This window comes from Scardinius erythrophthalmus, assembly GCF_964197995.2.
Source record: "Scardinius erythrophthalmus genome assembly, chromosome: 25".
Classification (NCBI taxonomy): Eukaryota; Metazoa; Chordata; class Actinopteri; order Cypriniformes; family Leuciscidae; genus Scardinius; species Scardinius erythrophthalmus.
Genome location: NC_138245.1, coordinates 14212055 through 14229251, shown reverse-complemented (window position 1 = coordinate 14229251; position 17197 = coordinate 14212055). Strand labels below are relative to the sequence as shown.

General features: G+C 39.6%; 1 protein-coding gene across 2 annotated transcripts in view; it reads right to left on the bottom strand.

Annotated features, from left to right (window-relative positions):
• Positions 1-17197, bottom strand: part of socs7 (suppressor of cytokine signaling 7) — a 29160-nt gene that overhangs the window by 7900 nt on the left and 4063 nt on the right. The window contains exons 3-7 of one of the 2 annotated variants that reach the window (XM_081358534.1): positions 16559-16663; positions 12929-13060; positions 9296-9441; positions 8914-9082; positions 5051-5179 (exon numbers count right to left, since the gene is read on the bottom strand). In XM_081358534.1, the coding sequence (XP_081214660.1) occupies positions 5051-5179; positions 8914-9082; positions 9296-9441; positions 12929-13060; positions 16559-16663 (681 nt within the window). The remainder of the gene's footprint in view (positions 1-5050; positions 5180-8913; positions 9083-9295; positions 9442-12928; positions 13061-16558; positions 16664-17197) is intronic. The other variant, XM_081358535.1, reaches the window with a different exon arrangement.

Genomic DNA, 17197 nt, shown 5'->3' with positions numbered 1-17197 from the left:
GGTGGTTCCCCAGCCTGTTAAGGACGCATCTGTCGTCACAACTTTCCGCATTGTAACCGTCCCGAGGGGGGTTCCCCGTGCGTAAAAGTTCTCGCTCTCCCAATGGCGCAGGGCTGCCGAGCAGGCGCACGTCACCGTTACCGAGCGGCAGAGATCACGAATCGGGCTGAAATGTAGTGTACAAAACCCATTTCGTGGACGCTCTCATTCTCAGGAGACCCAACGGCACAACTTGGATAGATGAAGCCATGAGACCCTGCAGCCTGAGGCATGTGCGATATTGTACTCTCGCCCCTTCTCTGAACTGGGACAGACAGTCCATCAGCGAGCAAACGCACTCTTGAGAGAGACGCGTTGCATGGAGACTGAGTTCAATTCCAAGCCCAGGAAAATAACATTCTGACTGGGAGTCAGATTGCTTTTGCTCGCATTCACCTTGAACCCGAGGGATGTGATGTGCGCGAGCACCCGGCCGGTGACCAGCGACACCTTCTCCTTTGATTTGGCTATGATGAGCCAATCGTCTATGAAAGTACGAATTCTCAGCCCTGATAGTCTCAGGGGCGCCACGCCCGCCTCCGCACACAGAAAGTTCGGGGACTCAAATTGCACCCGAATGGAAGAACTGTGAATTCGTAACAAATGCCTTGGTAGGCGAAACAAATATATTTCCTGTGTGGAGGAATACATTTCCTGTGTGGATGCTTATGTGAAAGAAAGCATCTTTCAGATCGACTGATGTGAACCAGTCGTTCTGCTTTATGGCACGGGCGAGAGAGCCTTGTGTCACATTCTGAAATAGTATTTCCTTAAATGTTTGTTCAACACTCAAAGGTCCAATATATAGCGGGGGGGGCGCCATGCCTTTTGGATAATGAAAGTACCAGGAATAAAAACCATGGTTTATCAGATTGGGTGGCACCATCTGAATCGCTCCCTTGTTTAGGAGGAAGGAAATTTCCTCTTTCAGAATGTGTGCGGCGTTTTCTTCTGTGTGAGAAGAGAGAACACCTGGAGGTTTTATTGCAAACTGCAGCCTGTAACCCTGGGTTACGGTACGCAAAACCCACTCGGGCGCTGAAATGGCTTGCCAAGCCGCTTCGTGACTCGCGAGCGCCCCCGCTCGTGCCGGAGCGGGGCTGTATGGGCCCAGCTGGTTCATTTGCAAATGCGCCATCTAGTGGGCACACTAGAGGCGACATGCAGGGGTTCGGAGGGATTTCCTCTCTCTGCAGTAAGAAGTTTTCTCATTTGATTCGTAACTTTGTGCGTATTGTGTTGGGCAAACACTGGGGCCGAAAGCCTTTATTGACAGAGTGAGGGGAACATAGTGTGGTGTCCACTGTGCTAAACTTTCCCTCACAAAGTACCCCCTGATTTTTAAGTGGGGGGAAAACACACATCTCCTGAACACATGAACTGGGTAGTCTCAAGTGCAGGCAGAAAAATAATATCCACGGAGAGAGATACTCTCTCTGTAACGGATTTATTTAATTTGTTTGTTTTAAAGTGTTATTTAGTTATGTGTGTGTTTTGTGCTGGGGAACACAGGGGCCGAAGCCTTCCACACACAACGTCACTAAAAACACGGGCTGGGCAGCCGCAACTGAGCTGTGTGAGCCCAGCTGGTTGATTTGTGAGGCAATGGCGCCCTCTTGTGGACAGACCCGGGGACGACATGCATGGGATCAGAGAGATTTGCTCTCTATGTTGGCAGATATATAAATCTGCACGAATTCATCTGATTCGTTTGTTAAATGTGTTGTTTAGTGATGTGTGTGTTTTGTGTTGGGGAACACAGGGGCCGAAGCCTTCCACACACAACGTCCACTAAAAACACGGGCTGGGCAGCCGCAACTGAGCTGTGTGAGCCCAGCTGGTTGATTTGTGAGGCAATGGCGCCCTCTTGTGGACAGACTCAGGGCGACATGCATGGGATCAGAGAGATTTGCTCTCTATGTTGGCAGATATATAATTCTGCACGAATTCATCTGATTCGTTTGTTAAATGTGTTGTTTAGTGATGTGTGTGTTTTGTGTTGGGGAACACAGGGGCCGAAGCCTTCCACACACAACGTCCACTAAAAACACGGGCTGGGCAGCCACAACTGAGCTGTGTGAGCCCAGCTGGTTGATTTGTGAGGCAATGGCGCCCTCTTGTGGACAGACTCAGGGCGACATGCATAGGATCAGAGAGATTTGCTCTCTATGTTGGCAGATATATAATTCTGCACGAATTCATCTGATTCGTTTGTTAAATGTGTTGTTTAGTGATGTGTGTGTTTTGTGTTGGGAAAACACTGGGGCTGAAGCCTTTATAACTGGGTGAGGGGAACCAAGTGCGTGCGGTGTGGTTACACTGATTATGTACTTTCCTCACGACAGCATCACTAAACACACGGGCTGGAAAGCCACGAGACGGGATTAACCGACCGTCCGCGGGAGACCCTATGTCTTTTGGACAGGGGTTCCGGGACCGGGAGAGAATCCGGAGGGCTCGTGGCCCGTGAAGGCGGGCTCGATACTCCCAACGGTCGAACAACAGGCAGGCCGCTTGCGTTCGGGGCCGCCTTCCTAGGAAGGCGTAAATTGAAAACCTCAACACGTTATCGTAACACATCAAGGCCCGTGAGACCGTGTTAACAGTCTAGCTGGACGCTACGAGCTTCGTCATCGTAACCGGCCGGTTCGTCAACGAGAGTGAGGTTTTCCCGCGAAGATGTCCTCTTCAGGGAATGCGGATTGGGCTGATGTCAGCTCAAATATTTTAGAAAGGTGGCGCTCCGGGAGTCCCCCGGTAGCGCGTCGTCATCACCGTGTCCTCCATCAGAGTCAGAAAGGCCTAGCACGGCGTTCGGGATCGTGCAACTAAAAGCCGGCTTAGTAAAAGCTAACGTTACAGCAATTACAATGACCGCAATTCTCCGGGTTCTCCTAAGCTTCTCGAGCGTGTAAGGCCCAAGCAGACCGCGCAGAACGAGGGTCCTTAGCGGCGATGAGAGCACCACACGCGGCCGGGCAGGCTCGTCGTGATAGTTCCCCGGAGAAGCGGCGGTTTAGACGGTCACATAGCCATGGGTGGGCCAGCGGTGAAGAACTCGGAATAAACCGTGGCGGGCAGCCATGTAAGGAAGAGCAGGTGAAGGACAGCGAGAGCGCGGGCGGCTCCGGATGCAAAAAACACAGCGGATAGGCTGAAGAAACGACTGTCACTCACGTCTGGCGGAGGCTGATCTGGCGATATGTCCTCCTGAAGACTCGAAAGTGAGCAGCGTAACGTTAATCCAACCGAACTGTGTCAGTGCAGAGATCGCGAGAAGCGAATGTCAACTGAGGAATAGCAGCGCGTGGAGAAGTTATATGCCTCGGTAAGGGGGTGTGGCCTCACCGGGCATTGGCTGCGCGCTTCTGTCTGTCTAGCCAGACTTGGTGCAATTGGATGCTTCTGCAGAGGTCAGGTACAGATGCCCTTCCCATAGGTGGATCTCGAAACGAGATGATGAAAGAGAACGCCCAATTTCAGCTCCGGAGGCTTCCTTAGCACTTGAATACACAGTGATGCGAACAGTTACAATGGCGTTGGTTGGATTTTAATTCACCCTTCGCCGGAAGTTTGATTGACAGGCGATCTGACCAATCATAATGCCAAATCTGCCATTTTGTCTGACAAACAAACCAGACAGGAGAGTTAGGGCCATATTTACTAAACAGGGCAAATTAGCATGAGAGCCCAATTCCAGAAAAGCAGTGATGGGAGTGGACAATTCTGTGCGTGATCTACTGATGACATTCCGGATCATTTCCATAATGACCAACACAATCTACCAAGAGCAGCAAATTAGCGTCTGGTTTAAGACATGCTTTTTTGGGGCAGTAAATAATGGCGTAAAAACCAGTACATCGACTAGCGCAAACCTTAGTAAATCACCTTACATGACTCATTTTCCTCCCATAAATGTTATGTCTGAAAGGAAAACTCCTACAAATGCATATGCAATAAGGTGAGCCGCAAAAATAACCCTTTTCAGCACAAATTTTTCACTGCGTGCCTTAAGTAAATCCTGACAATAGTTTTTAACGCCAAAAGAGGGTTTGCACTGTTTCTAGCTGTTAGTAAATCTGGCCCTTAGTAGATTAACGTTGGTTGGACTTGGTGTGTAAAAAATGGTGTGTATTGACGTCTTTCCGTGGTTGAAACATCATACCTTCTGATGTTCATTCATGTTTATTTTGTGCTATAACTAGTAGGAAGAGACTATCGGTTCACATGCCGCTTGAACTGAGGTGCTACAACGATCTTTCATGACACATTAAAGAGCCACAAAATGGTATTTGTTTGAATTTCTTTAAAAAAAAAGGCCAAATTTAAAAGCTGAGACTTTGTATCATACCAAAAGTAACCTGTTCTGTCTTTTCTGTTGGCGAGATGTCAGTGTTCTCTTTGCTCTTTGCTTTTTACTGCACGAGAACATGATGTGTGGCATAAGAGCGCCAATGGCTTGTCGGACGTAGCAAAAGTAACTAAGGGGGGCGGGTCTTGGCATAGGGTCGATTCCATCGTGAGTCCTCATGCTTTGGAAGTGCATGCAAAGTGGATTCACAGCGCAGGAAAATGCATCCTCTTGACAACACGACATAATGCTACAACATGTTGTTTCTCAGCTACAACTACAGTGTTTGAGGGTGGCTAAACGTACTATGTAGACATTGTTTGCAGGCAGCCAATAAAGACAAACCAACATAGAAATGTTACAGAAGTGAGACTGGGATTGCTGACGACTCGTTTCTGTAATTCAGAATCGATTCTTTCTTTTAGGAGACAAACTGCTATTTTACACACTACATGAAAGATAACAGTATAATGGGGCACTTTAATTTAAACAAAGCTGTAAATATAGGATAAAATGAAAATAAACATTTTATGTTGAAGTAGGCTACTAATATTACTAAAGCTGAAATAAATAGCTAAATAGCTTCAGGCACTTTTTTGTCCCTAACTGTCCCTATTTCATTAATGTCTTGACATATAAGCAGGATATTTGTAGCCTTACCAGGTACACGTGAACGTAGGAAGTAGAGGAATTTTCCATTTTTAGAGTGCATGATGGCTCGCTCAATGAATTCAACCACAGAATGGCAGCGGTCCTCAAATTTAGGGTGACACCATAAACTGAAGGTTCCTGAAGAGTTAAAGGCAATTTTAAGGAAAAGAAATACACTGAAAAAAACAAAGAAGATTTTTTGTCACAGCAAAATATATATAATTTCTCAAATTATATTTATAACTCTTTGATTTACTATTAATTAAAAATATTTTTATTTTTCAAAGACAAAAACATTCATTACAAAGTAAAAAGATTATTTATTACAAAGGCCATACCAATTAATTTTGATTAGAAATAAGCCATATATACATACTATGTATATATATATATATATATTGCTTTTTACAACTTTACAACTTTCATTATAAACAAAAGCTAAAATAGCTGTAATATGAAAGTAGAATTTCACTTAGGATAATACTAAAACATTTTAATGTTTAACAAGTCAATGTTTAATTTAGTTTACTTACTATAAACAAATACAACTTCGAAAGACTCTAATGTTTACCATGATGTCTAAAATATGCATCATATTATTGTGTACTAACAACACACACAAAAAAAACATACCAGAAAACCATACCAAAACCAGAAGGTAGCCAACACTCTGGTGTTGAGTGAAAAAACTATTTAAAAAAAAATTGTTTCTATATATTTTTTTTTCTATGGGGAGTTTTATTTGCTTTTAGACAAACTAAACAAAACAGGTTTAAATTGGAAACCATAATTTTCGATTAGACCAATATAAAAAAGCTAGTGTTGTCAAACCGATGAATCGATTCTAAAATAAAAGTTAGTGTTTATATAATATATATATATATATATATATATACATACATGTGTGAACACTGTATTATATAAACACAAACTTTTGTTTTAGAATTGATTAATTGCATTTAATTGATTTGACAGCACTAAAAATGCACTTTAATAAATGACACTCATTTAAAAAATGTAATTAGGAATGCAGGAAATTAAACGGGGGTGTGAAAACATTTAATGACTATCGATTAGATTTTTACTGTCCCACTGTCATTCTGCAAGTGATGAAATGTAATCTGTTTCTTCAGACGGTGTAGTCAACAATGACCTTTTAATAGGACTCTGAGGATGTGGTTTAGATTGGAAAAAAAGAAAGGAAAAGTTGGCTACCACAGCTCCAAAAATAGAAAAATATCACTACAGGTGACGTTTCAAGCCCAGCGGCTCTTCATCAGATTGGGTTTGTAAACATAGGATTTCATGTGTTTTTTGGCTACACATTCGAGATTGACATGCCAAAAAGGAGTATGTGTGTGTTTATGGATATGTGTTATATAAGGGCCGTAACGGTACATGTATTCGTTCTAAACCGCGACGGTATGGACGTCATGGTTCGGTGCATACAGTCAGACAACGAATACAGTCAGTCACAGACCATCCACACTCCAATCCAGAAGGGGGCGCACGCAGTAATGCAACGCTGCTTGCTATAACCGCCACAACAGGAAAAAGAGCTGAAGAAGAAGAGATGGCGCACCAACCCATAGATATCATATAAAGGCTAGATGGCTCGTCCGCGCTGCTGGCCAATGGAGCTCGACATCCGCACACGGCGGCCATCTTACGACAGGGTGCTCGCTCACTCATAACATGGTGCATGTACTTTTAAATAACCATAACTTGCTCAATTTTCTACCGATTTTCAAACGGTTTGGTTTGTTATAAACGTCAGAGATGTAGCTATTATACTGCATACATATGAATAATTATGTTCAAAATGTTTAAGCATTCAGAATTATAGCCACGTTAATAACGTTTGTAAGAAACCAAACCGTTTGTAAATCCGTCCAGATTTCAGCGAGATAAGAGGATTTGTGTGCGTGCTGCTCACTCACCTTAATTCACAGAGCCCTGTCCTAAGATGGCCGCCGGTGATGCCGGAAGTGACTCCGCCTTGAGCCATCTAGCCTTTATATGATATCTATGCACCAACCATAGACAGTATATAAACGGCACCCATAGATATATACACGGCACCAACCCAAAACAAGTGCTGAGTCCCAATTCGCCTACTTTTGTGAGGAAAAAGTACATACTTTTGAGTGTGTAGCAAAAGAGTATGCACGTTCTGGGACATACTTCGATGACGTCATGCAACGTGAACTTGAACGAGGTTGCCTAGTTACGCACATCGCGACTGTTAACAAAACATTTTACATTTCTTTCATTCCAATATAATTTTATTTACTATTCCCATCTTTTTTTCCTCATCGTTTTTTCCACAATACATTTACAATGTGTTTTACCAAATTGAGGAGTGAAGGGCGTCGACGAAGATCAACGAAACGCAGGTCGTTTGTGAGGCGGCTGGTTCTGACGTTCATGTGCAATCATGTGCAATGTGTGTAACGAAAACTAATTATTTTCTGAGTTAAAATATTTAAAGTTTATATTATAACTATTGTTTAACGTATTTTATACTTAATTTTATCATTATGTAAACCCCGATGAAAATGAACCATGCTTTTACTATAGTAAAAGTGTAGTAACCATGTGTCATTTAGTTGGACTGATAACGTTAACATTTGTACAGCCACAGTATTACAACAAACAAGTCAGTGTGGTCAAATATAACTTTAATTAGGGTTAAACATTTGAATTCTTACACTTAAAAACTGAGGGCGCATCTCCGCATCCGACTGCCATGTTTACGTCAACACCACAAGCTCCTCCCTCCCGCACGCAATGGGTTGTGGGCAATATTAGCCGTTAGAAGGTGCATTGATCTGCACTTCCAATTCTAACCGGAAATAGTAGACCATCCGGGTATCTTTGGAATACTCATTTCAACATACTACGATTTGGGACATACTAATTCTAGTTTCGCATACTATTTAGGACGGATAGTATGCGAATTGGGACTCAGCAAAGAGTTCAGATGGCACTCAAGAGCTTGCTAGTAGCTTATACGCAGAGTTTCGATACATTTTTGGACGCGCTCCTCAAACTTCACGAAAAGGAAACCAGGACGGCAGAAAGCGAAAGTTCGCTCTCTTTAGTTTACAAAAGCACAATGTTTTGATTTTATTGTGAGTGTACACAAATAAAAATAGACAGTTTCGAATGATGTACTAGTCTCATCTGTATGACCCTAAATTACTGAATATTTTAAGTTGTTTCCGCTCTTATAATGAGACAAGATCATTTGGCACTGTGCCGATTTGTGTCGCTGAAGTCTCACTTACTGTCCAGTGATGAAATATGCATGTCCTGGAAATGAAAAGCCTCAGGTGGCGTTTAACTCGCTGTCTCCTCGTAGAAAGGTGAAGTAGGCTCTTTTTTTCCTTCGTGATTTCTCGAAAAAGCGTAATATTGAACTTTTTGCATCTGTCATTGTCACACCATGTTATTGAACTCTCGCACACAAAGAAATCTAATCTTTTAGTTTCATTATTCTATTTATTTTGTACTTTTATAACACAAGAGATGCTTTACAGTTTTGTAGCTAACCAATACCTTTTGTTTTTTTTACCAGCCCTACAAAACAATATGACCTATGTAAGAGTGCATTCTGTTTACTACTTAGTGCTAAATAATACATTAAAAGAGGCTGTACTGTACCAACTAGGGGACTAAATGCCGCTAGGTGGAACAAACTGAAATTTGCACTACTGTCTGTTCAAAATAAATGAAAAGAGCATTGGGGATTTGTTGCTTTTTCCTGTTGTACCGAACTCGTATCGAACCTGTGACCCAAAAAAACGAAGTAACGTACCGAACCGTGACTTCTGTGTACCGTTACACCCCTAGTATACATGTGTGTTTACCTCTGTAGTGCTCCATACGCGTGTGGTGTGTGACTCCCTGTGAGCGAAAACTGAGGCTGAGGATGTATCGTGGGTCTGAACTGTCCCGCACCAAAAACGAGCCATCTGGCTTCCCTCTTAGCTTCATTTCAGCATCCTCCCAGTTCATCGGCCCCCAATACCAGCCACACTGCAGACACACAAACACACACTGACCATCCAACAGTAATGCTTATAGAGAAAACATGCAAAACCCGCTAAATAATATGGACAATCACAGGAAGCCACAGATGTTTCATAGTTAAAAAGGTCTGCCGATACACATGCCCAATGATATTACAATCATGTGACTGGAAATTTTCAGTTGTTTCTTGACTTCACATCAACTAATTTTGTCTCTCACCCGCTCCAGTTCTCTCAGGCTGGCAGTGAAGCTGCTGGAATCGGCTCCTCTCAATGGACACATGATCGGAGCCGGGGCCACTCTGGCAGGGGCCGCAGTGTCCATCGGTGACGCGGCCGAATGAGGAAGTGCTCGGAAGAAAGCATCTGAGACACAAATGGAGCATTTTTTGAATACACCAGCAAATTTTGAGTTCTGATCATCCTAGTTCTGAACTAGACAAGTATCCCATTCAACTAAATGACTACTTATACGTTTTCTTTGGTGTAGATCGTGTCTTGGCAAATAACAAATATACACTACTAAAGACAAAAGTTTGTAACTATGCTGATCTGCTGCTCAAGAAACATTTTGTATTATTTTCAATGTTGAAAGACAGCTTAATATTTTTGTGTAAACCTTGAACCTTGAACCTTTTTTTCTAAATTCTTTGATGAATAGAAAGCATTTAGATAGCATTTATTTGAAATAGAAATATTTTTTAACATTATGAATGTCTTTACTGTAACTTTTGATCAATTTCATGGATTTCATGAATAAAAGTGTTTTAAACTGACCATAAACTTTTGAACAGTAGTATAAGTTGACAAATAACAGTTTCAATCATTTTAGTTTAAAATGTAGTCTAAAATTGTGTCCATTTTGTCAAGTTTTCTGCAGTATGACAGGCTTATCAGTGTTATAATCGTAAATTGTTAAAAGTACAAACATCCCAAGTTAATAATATGACGTTATTAAAAGGGTTGTATATAACAATCAGACAAGAAAGAAACAAAATATGTTATTTGTTAATATGTAATTTAAAATTATGTCTAAATTAATTCGGATGAGACAAGGTCTAGTTGTCACATTTTATTTACGCCAGCGAATATTCATCAGTGCAGGTTAATTTCTGTATAAGCACAAACTTTAAAAGTATTGGATACAAAAATTAAATATTTTCACCATTACTGTCAATGAAAAAGATACAATTGACTGAACACACATTGACCTATTGACAGCTAGAGCAAAAAAAAGTTTGTTTTGAAACAGAATTTACAAAAATATTCTAATTTCCCTAGAGAAAAAAACCTAAACCAAAATGTATTTAAAATATATTTATTTCATACTAAGAATACTACAAATCCACTAACATATTTACTGTGATATCGCTTGAGACTTTTTGGAGTACTTCTTTATTGCTGTTACGTCCTTGCTTTGTTAATGTTTTTTTCTTTCCAAGAGTCTTTCACTTTTACTTTCACTTTCTTAGTTATGTTCTATTGGCCCACGCCGCTCACCTGGTCGCAATGTTCCTGTGACGTCACTGACCGGCTCTCCAATCAGATCAGTGCACCGTGGTATAAAAGTGGAGAGGAGATAACACTAACAAGGCCCTATAGAAACTTTGAAACTATGTTCTATGACAGAACATAGTTCTGTTTTCTATGTGTTGAACATAGCATAGAACACTGTTTCATCTCCGTTTGTTTTACCTCTGTTATTGCAGGTAAGGAGGACAGGTAAGGAGGTCGCGCGACATACATTGTGGACTCAGTGGACTCGGACGACACAAAGACTTTTCATTTCATTACTTTCTTTTGACAGTTCGGTTAGAGATTGGGCCGCAAGTTAGCTTGGTTTTGTTTTTTTGTTTTTATTTGGAAGCCGCCTGCGTTCCTTCTCCAATTCTCCTTATTTTTCTTAAATTTGTAAGTGCCTTGTTATCTGTATTTTTCTTATTTTCCCATACTGTGTATATGTATAGGTGGGTTTTAGTCTTGTTTAAAGCTACCTCCTATTGTAAATATTTCTACTCATGATATATATATATATATATATATATATATATATATATATTTCACCTTTTTGTAAATAAAACAATCGCTTGCAGTTCAGGTAGTGGTGTTTATTTGCCTTTACTCCTCACCTAGTTATGTCGTGTATCTTCAAATGTGTGTTTCTCCCAAATTAATGTTACTCCCCTATACCCCTTGATTGACCATCTCAGGGGTCGTAACAATTGCACAATGCACATTTATTAATATTAAGCATAAAATGTGTTTTTAATATCACTAATAGTAGGGATAGTATGATCTCTGTATAACATCAGTCTTTAATTGCAAAATATTTAAAGTGTACTTGCAATAGGTCCACTTTAGCACAATCAAATATACTGAAGTATATCTTTAGTTGGACCTCAGCACTATTTCTGGATAACTAAAATAAGTTGTTCCAATTTAGCAGACTTTAGGTATACCAATATAGGATATCAAAAGTACAATTGCAGGGTATTTATATTAAGTACATAAATATGTAAATGTATTTGTAGTAAACTTAGGATAAATATATTTCAAATACATTTTGGTAAATTTATTTTTCACTAGGGTTAATAGGGTTCTGAACTGGATGTTTAAAACCAAACACACAACTTCCCTCAGTGACAGCATCTCCCCTATAGCATATCACACTGCAGGACACATCTTTCACAAGCTATGCTTCCATCCACATATTTAATGAGCATTTTGGGATAAAATGCTTTTTAAAAAAACGTCAATATGTGCATACATTCTAAAAATGCACATAAAAAACATATGTGGTCAACTGAGGCAGATACATTTTTTATCCGATAAGAAGACATGCGCATAAACTATGATGCAAACATATTTACCGAATGAATCCCTTGATGCAAAAAACTCTTGTGACTTCTTCTCAACAGTGGATGTGGTTGATAACTGGACTAACCAGTGGACCAATTACAGTGCACAACATCTCAAATTTTGGTTTGGTCATTCTGAAATGCCTGAGCCAAAGTCTGTCATCAAAATAATTTGGTATAATGACCTCCCAGAAGCATCTCACATGACTGTGTTCCCTAACACCATACATCTGAACGCAGATAACATGACAGCATTTATGGTTAAGGTTTCGTCTGCGCGCTCTGAGACGCAAGTCATTTATGATGTAGAAAAAGATCTAGTGGCTTCCTGAATTGCAGCAACTTTTACTAAAGAAATGTTGTGCTAATTTCCCAGGAAGGGATCATTTTTTTCTCTTGAACACATGGTATTGGAAATATTCCAATTTTGCACATAAGTCAAATTCGCAACTTTGGATGGAAACATAGCTAGTGATGAAATGCCATATCAACTACATATAAATATGTGTACATGCTGTTATAGATAATAAAGTTACCAAATCTTTACCATCAACCTTTATATTTTATACAAAAGTTCTATATGAGTTCTTCAGCAAATTAACTACAAAGCTTAAGTTTGAACACCATCACGCTCACACTTCCTCTCTTTATAAAGTTAGTCACTAGTCACACTGCCTTCTTCCTCCAAACTGCGAAAGGAACTGAGAAACGAAACCACGCGGTCAACCAAAGCCTTTGTTTGACAAAACGATACATGCGGCAGATGGCATGTATTGTCTTTGCCTTTTGTCTTTTTCACAAGAAACATCACAGATTACATTCACACTTTATTCCATTTCCCTTTATGTTTGATGGAATAAAGTTGCTTCTGAGGGCGGAGAATGAGCCGGTTCGCAGAAAGGGAAGGGGATGTTGGAGTCTGCTCTCAGAACCAGAAAGGTGCCCTGAAACACCCTTAAACACACACCGCCCCCTCCACTTCACCCAAGTCTTACCATTGAGGCTGAGACTATGCTGGATGGTGGCGTGGAGAGGGGGAGGAGGAGGTAGAGGCAGAGGGAGAGACTGCAGGGACGCCCCCATTACACTCACTAGGAAAGGCCCAGGCTGCGGCCCACCTATATCGTCTGGAAGAGAGCAGGAGGGAGGGTTCAGAGCCAGGAGAATAAGGAGATGTCACAGAAAAAGCAATGGAAGCGTAGAGAAGGTTAAAGTCTATTAGAATGAGACAGGAGCCTGGGGCGATGAAGAGGAATCAGAACATGACTAAAATCAGCCCTAACACCATTCAGCTTCAGAGCAAAAGGAACAGAAACAATATTCTTGCATATATTAGCAAAAAGTGATCAAATGCAGCCAGATTTCAGAAGATTTTGATTAGACTAACAATAATATTACATGCAATGACCTGTGATTTATGTATGAATAATGTTGTTTTGCCTGTATGAACCATAAAGGAGCCAGACAAATCCTGCAATTATGTTACAATATCTGATCCTCTTATAGCACTTGAAGACTAAGACACCGTGACAGGAAGCATATGACATGGGGAACTGCAGCATGGGTAAATCCACACGCTCGTATGTGCATTCAATCACTTACTCACGACACTGGAAAATTTTGTTTTTTTCTACTTTAAAGGAACATTGCGGGTTTAATAAAGTGTTTCATTGAGATACTATTCTAGTTTTTAGGAATATTTTGAATTAGATTTTCTTTTTATAATTTCGGTTTTCATTGTACTAACTTTGTTAAACTAAATGAAAATGAGTAATGTTGTAAATAAAGTGTACGTCTTTTAATACTTGATTTTATTTCAACAAAAGTGATATTTTTTATGGCTTTAGTTTTAGTTAACTCTATGATAACACTGGTTCAATACAATCTTATTTAACAGCATTTGTGACAATGTCGATTATCACAAAGATTTATTTTTAATTTATTCACAGTGAGGCTTTTACTATGGAATTGAATGTGGCCAATCCGTACAACTTACACTCATTGTTTCAATAGTAAATGATAATAATATTTGAAAACAATAAGAGTGTTAACATGATTGTAGTGGAAAAATCACTTTTACCTACAGTGTAAAGTTATATCTAATTTTTAGTAACTCTAAACATCTGTAAAAATTATTTAAATAGCATCACAGCTCAAAAATACATAGGTTTAAACAAAATAATTAATGTAAGTGATTGTTACAAAGTCATGAGCTTCAAAATTCTACTTTTAAATACTCCAAAAATTGTCTCTATTCACTTGCATAAGTATCTCATTGTAACCTCCATGTTTCTTTCTTTTTTTTCTTTTTTCAATAAACAAGTCAAGTTAGATTTTTGTGCTAATCAACATCATGCCACAAATGCTATACATTGAGCTTAAAGGAATAGTTTACGTAAAAATGGAAATTCTGTCATCATTTGCTCACCCTCAAGTTGTTTCAAACCTGTATGAATTTCTGTCTTCTGCTGAACACAAAAGAAGATATTTTGAAGAATGTGGGTAACCAAACAGTTGATGAACCCCATTGACATTCTTCAAAATATCTTCTTTTGTGTTCAGCAGAAGAGAGAATTCATACAGGTTTGAAACAACTTGAGGGTGAGTAAATTATTACAGAATTTTAACTTTTAAGTGAACTATTCCTTTAACTATTGAACCCAGAATATTCATATATACCTCTACTCTCAACCTAAACATACTTCAAACAAAAATCAACTTCAAACACAACGAGTGAATAATCCCACATACCTAATCATCTTTGTTCCCTCATGGCAAAGACTAAAAATCTAAAATCTGTCTCTCTAGTATTCAGATTATTTCAAACTTCACACTGAGACCACACTGAGCTGATGAACAGGAAGAAACTGTGGAGTGGTCTCACTTTATTAGAAAAGGAACTGCTCATCTGTGTGACAAATACTGGTAAAGCTTAACCACATGTAGGCTTGCACAATAACTCATTTTAAGTGGCGCTTCTCTGAATTATATGCTTTCAGAATGCAATCAGAGACTCCGGTAACCATGAAATGAAAAGAATGAAGGCCGAATAAAAAAGGGGAAATGAAAGGACAAAGTGGAAGAATAAGCAAGTACGTTGACGTCCTACACGGCATCTTTAACATCCGCCTTGGGTTCGCTCACAGAGTTGAGGTGAAACAGATCATCTTTTAAAACTGCAGTGACATAATCTCAAAATTATTTTTTGAAAACTTGTGTATGGATTTTGATGGGAGGTACTTTGATCTTTTACTTTAAAATGTCAAAAAAGTAATAAAAAAAGTCAAGCTCCTATATTATCAGATCATTATTTTCTTTTAAAGGCAAATTTTAGGAATATTTGATTGACAGGTGAGTAGGCCGTCCTTTGATGTTGTCTGAGACCAACAATGAAGCTGAGTATAGGGTCTTTCGCACCGGGTAGTTCTAGGAACTGGTGGTTCCCCGAGAACTAATGGTTCCCATAGGAACATTTTCCTGGTTGCATCCGCACCGCCAGTAGGACCTCTGAAGTGACGTAAGCCACGCAGGTTCTTGTGACTTTTATTTTGACGGCGAGGAGGACCTTTATTTTGATGGCGCTGAGAATGCCAGCCCGAGCACTCTCCGTGTTCATTAGTTTACAATCTGTCTAACAGTCCTGTCTAATAGAACTGTTATACATAGAAAGACAGTATATAAAAAGTTATTAGCGTGTACTGAGTGGTTGATGTCCAGTGTTGCTAGCTGAGCAGAAACACATAATCATGTTTCGCTTGGTCCCCTCAAAGTTGCGTTGGATTTTCTCCTTAGCTTAAAGGTTAAGAGGCCCATCTATCACTGTTTTCAATGTTTGTAGAGTTAGTTTCTGGAGTAAATATAGAGGTTATAATCTGTATTTTTTTTCATAGCTTTTTTAAAAATAGCGGGTGCTGGTGTTTCGTGTGTGTTCGGCCAATCCGCGTACACTAACGTCACTGGTAGTACCTATAGTGCTGGTTTAGAGCCTACTCTAAAGTAGGAGCTAAATTGGTACCTCCAAAAGGAGTTTCTAAATCGTTCTTAGTTCCTGCAGTGCGAACACGCCAAATTCCGTGTACTTCCGCCAAAAGTTCTAGGAACTATGAAAAGCTTCCTCCGGTGCGAAAGCCCCTTATAATTACTTCAAAAACAGCGACTTTACCCCCACGTTGCTGAGAAATATAATGTAGCTGTTCAGTAGCGAAGCTATATTACTAAGAAACTGAACTTCCTGTGTTTGCAGTGCAATCTAACTTAGATTATCTAAGATCTCTGTGTGTGAGTGATGTGTGTGTGTGCTTCAATAAAAGCAGCGCATTAATATAGAACAGTAATTTATGACTGTTTTTACTGTGTTTTTCATCAAATAAATTCAGCCTTGGTGAGCATAAGAGACTTCTTTCAAAAATTTCAAACAGTCTTACTGACCCCAAACTTTTGAATGTAACCGTAGATAGAGGTGACAGTACAAAAGATGAAGGGAAGATACCCGGGGAGGGATGGGGGAGGTTGCTGGAGAAATATTTAAAAAGTATGAAACAGATGGAGATGCGAAAGGTAAGAATGAAGGAAAGCAGAAACGAAAGAGATCAAGGGGGTGTGTGAACATCTGTAGTGGTGCTCACCTAGCAGACTGAGGCTCCGCCGAGGGGGAGGTGGAGGAGTGGGAGGGTGAGGGGAGTTCCTTCCTCTCTGAGAGATGTCCACATCCACCAACGACACCGTCTCTCCTGCAACCAGAGCAATAGTACTTAATGACAAGAGCCATAAGAACGACATTTGTTACAATAATGTAGCATCATTCCAAAGATTGGCCTAAAATGTACGTCTTTTAATATTTGATTTTATTTCAACAAAAGTGATATTTTTTATGGCTTTAGTTTTAGTTAACTCTATGATAACACTGGTTCAATACAATCTTATTTAACAGCATTTGTGACAATGTCGATTATCACAAAGATTTATTTTTAATTTATTCACAGTGAGGCTTTTACTATGGAATTGAATGTGGCCAATCCGTACAACTTAAACTCATTGTTTCAATAGTAAATGATAATAATATTTGAAAACAATAAGAGTGTTAACATGATTGTAGTGGAAAAATCACTTTTACCTACAGTGTAAAGTTATATCCAATTTTTAGTAACTCTAAAACATCTGTAAAAATTATTTAAATAGCATCACAGCTCAAAAATACATAGGTTTAAACAAAATAATTAATGTAAGTGATTGTTACAAAGTCATGAGCTTCAAAATTCTACTTT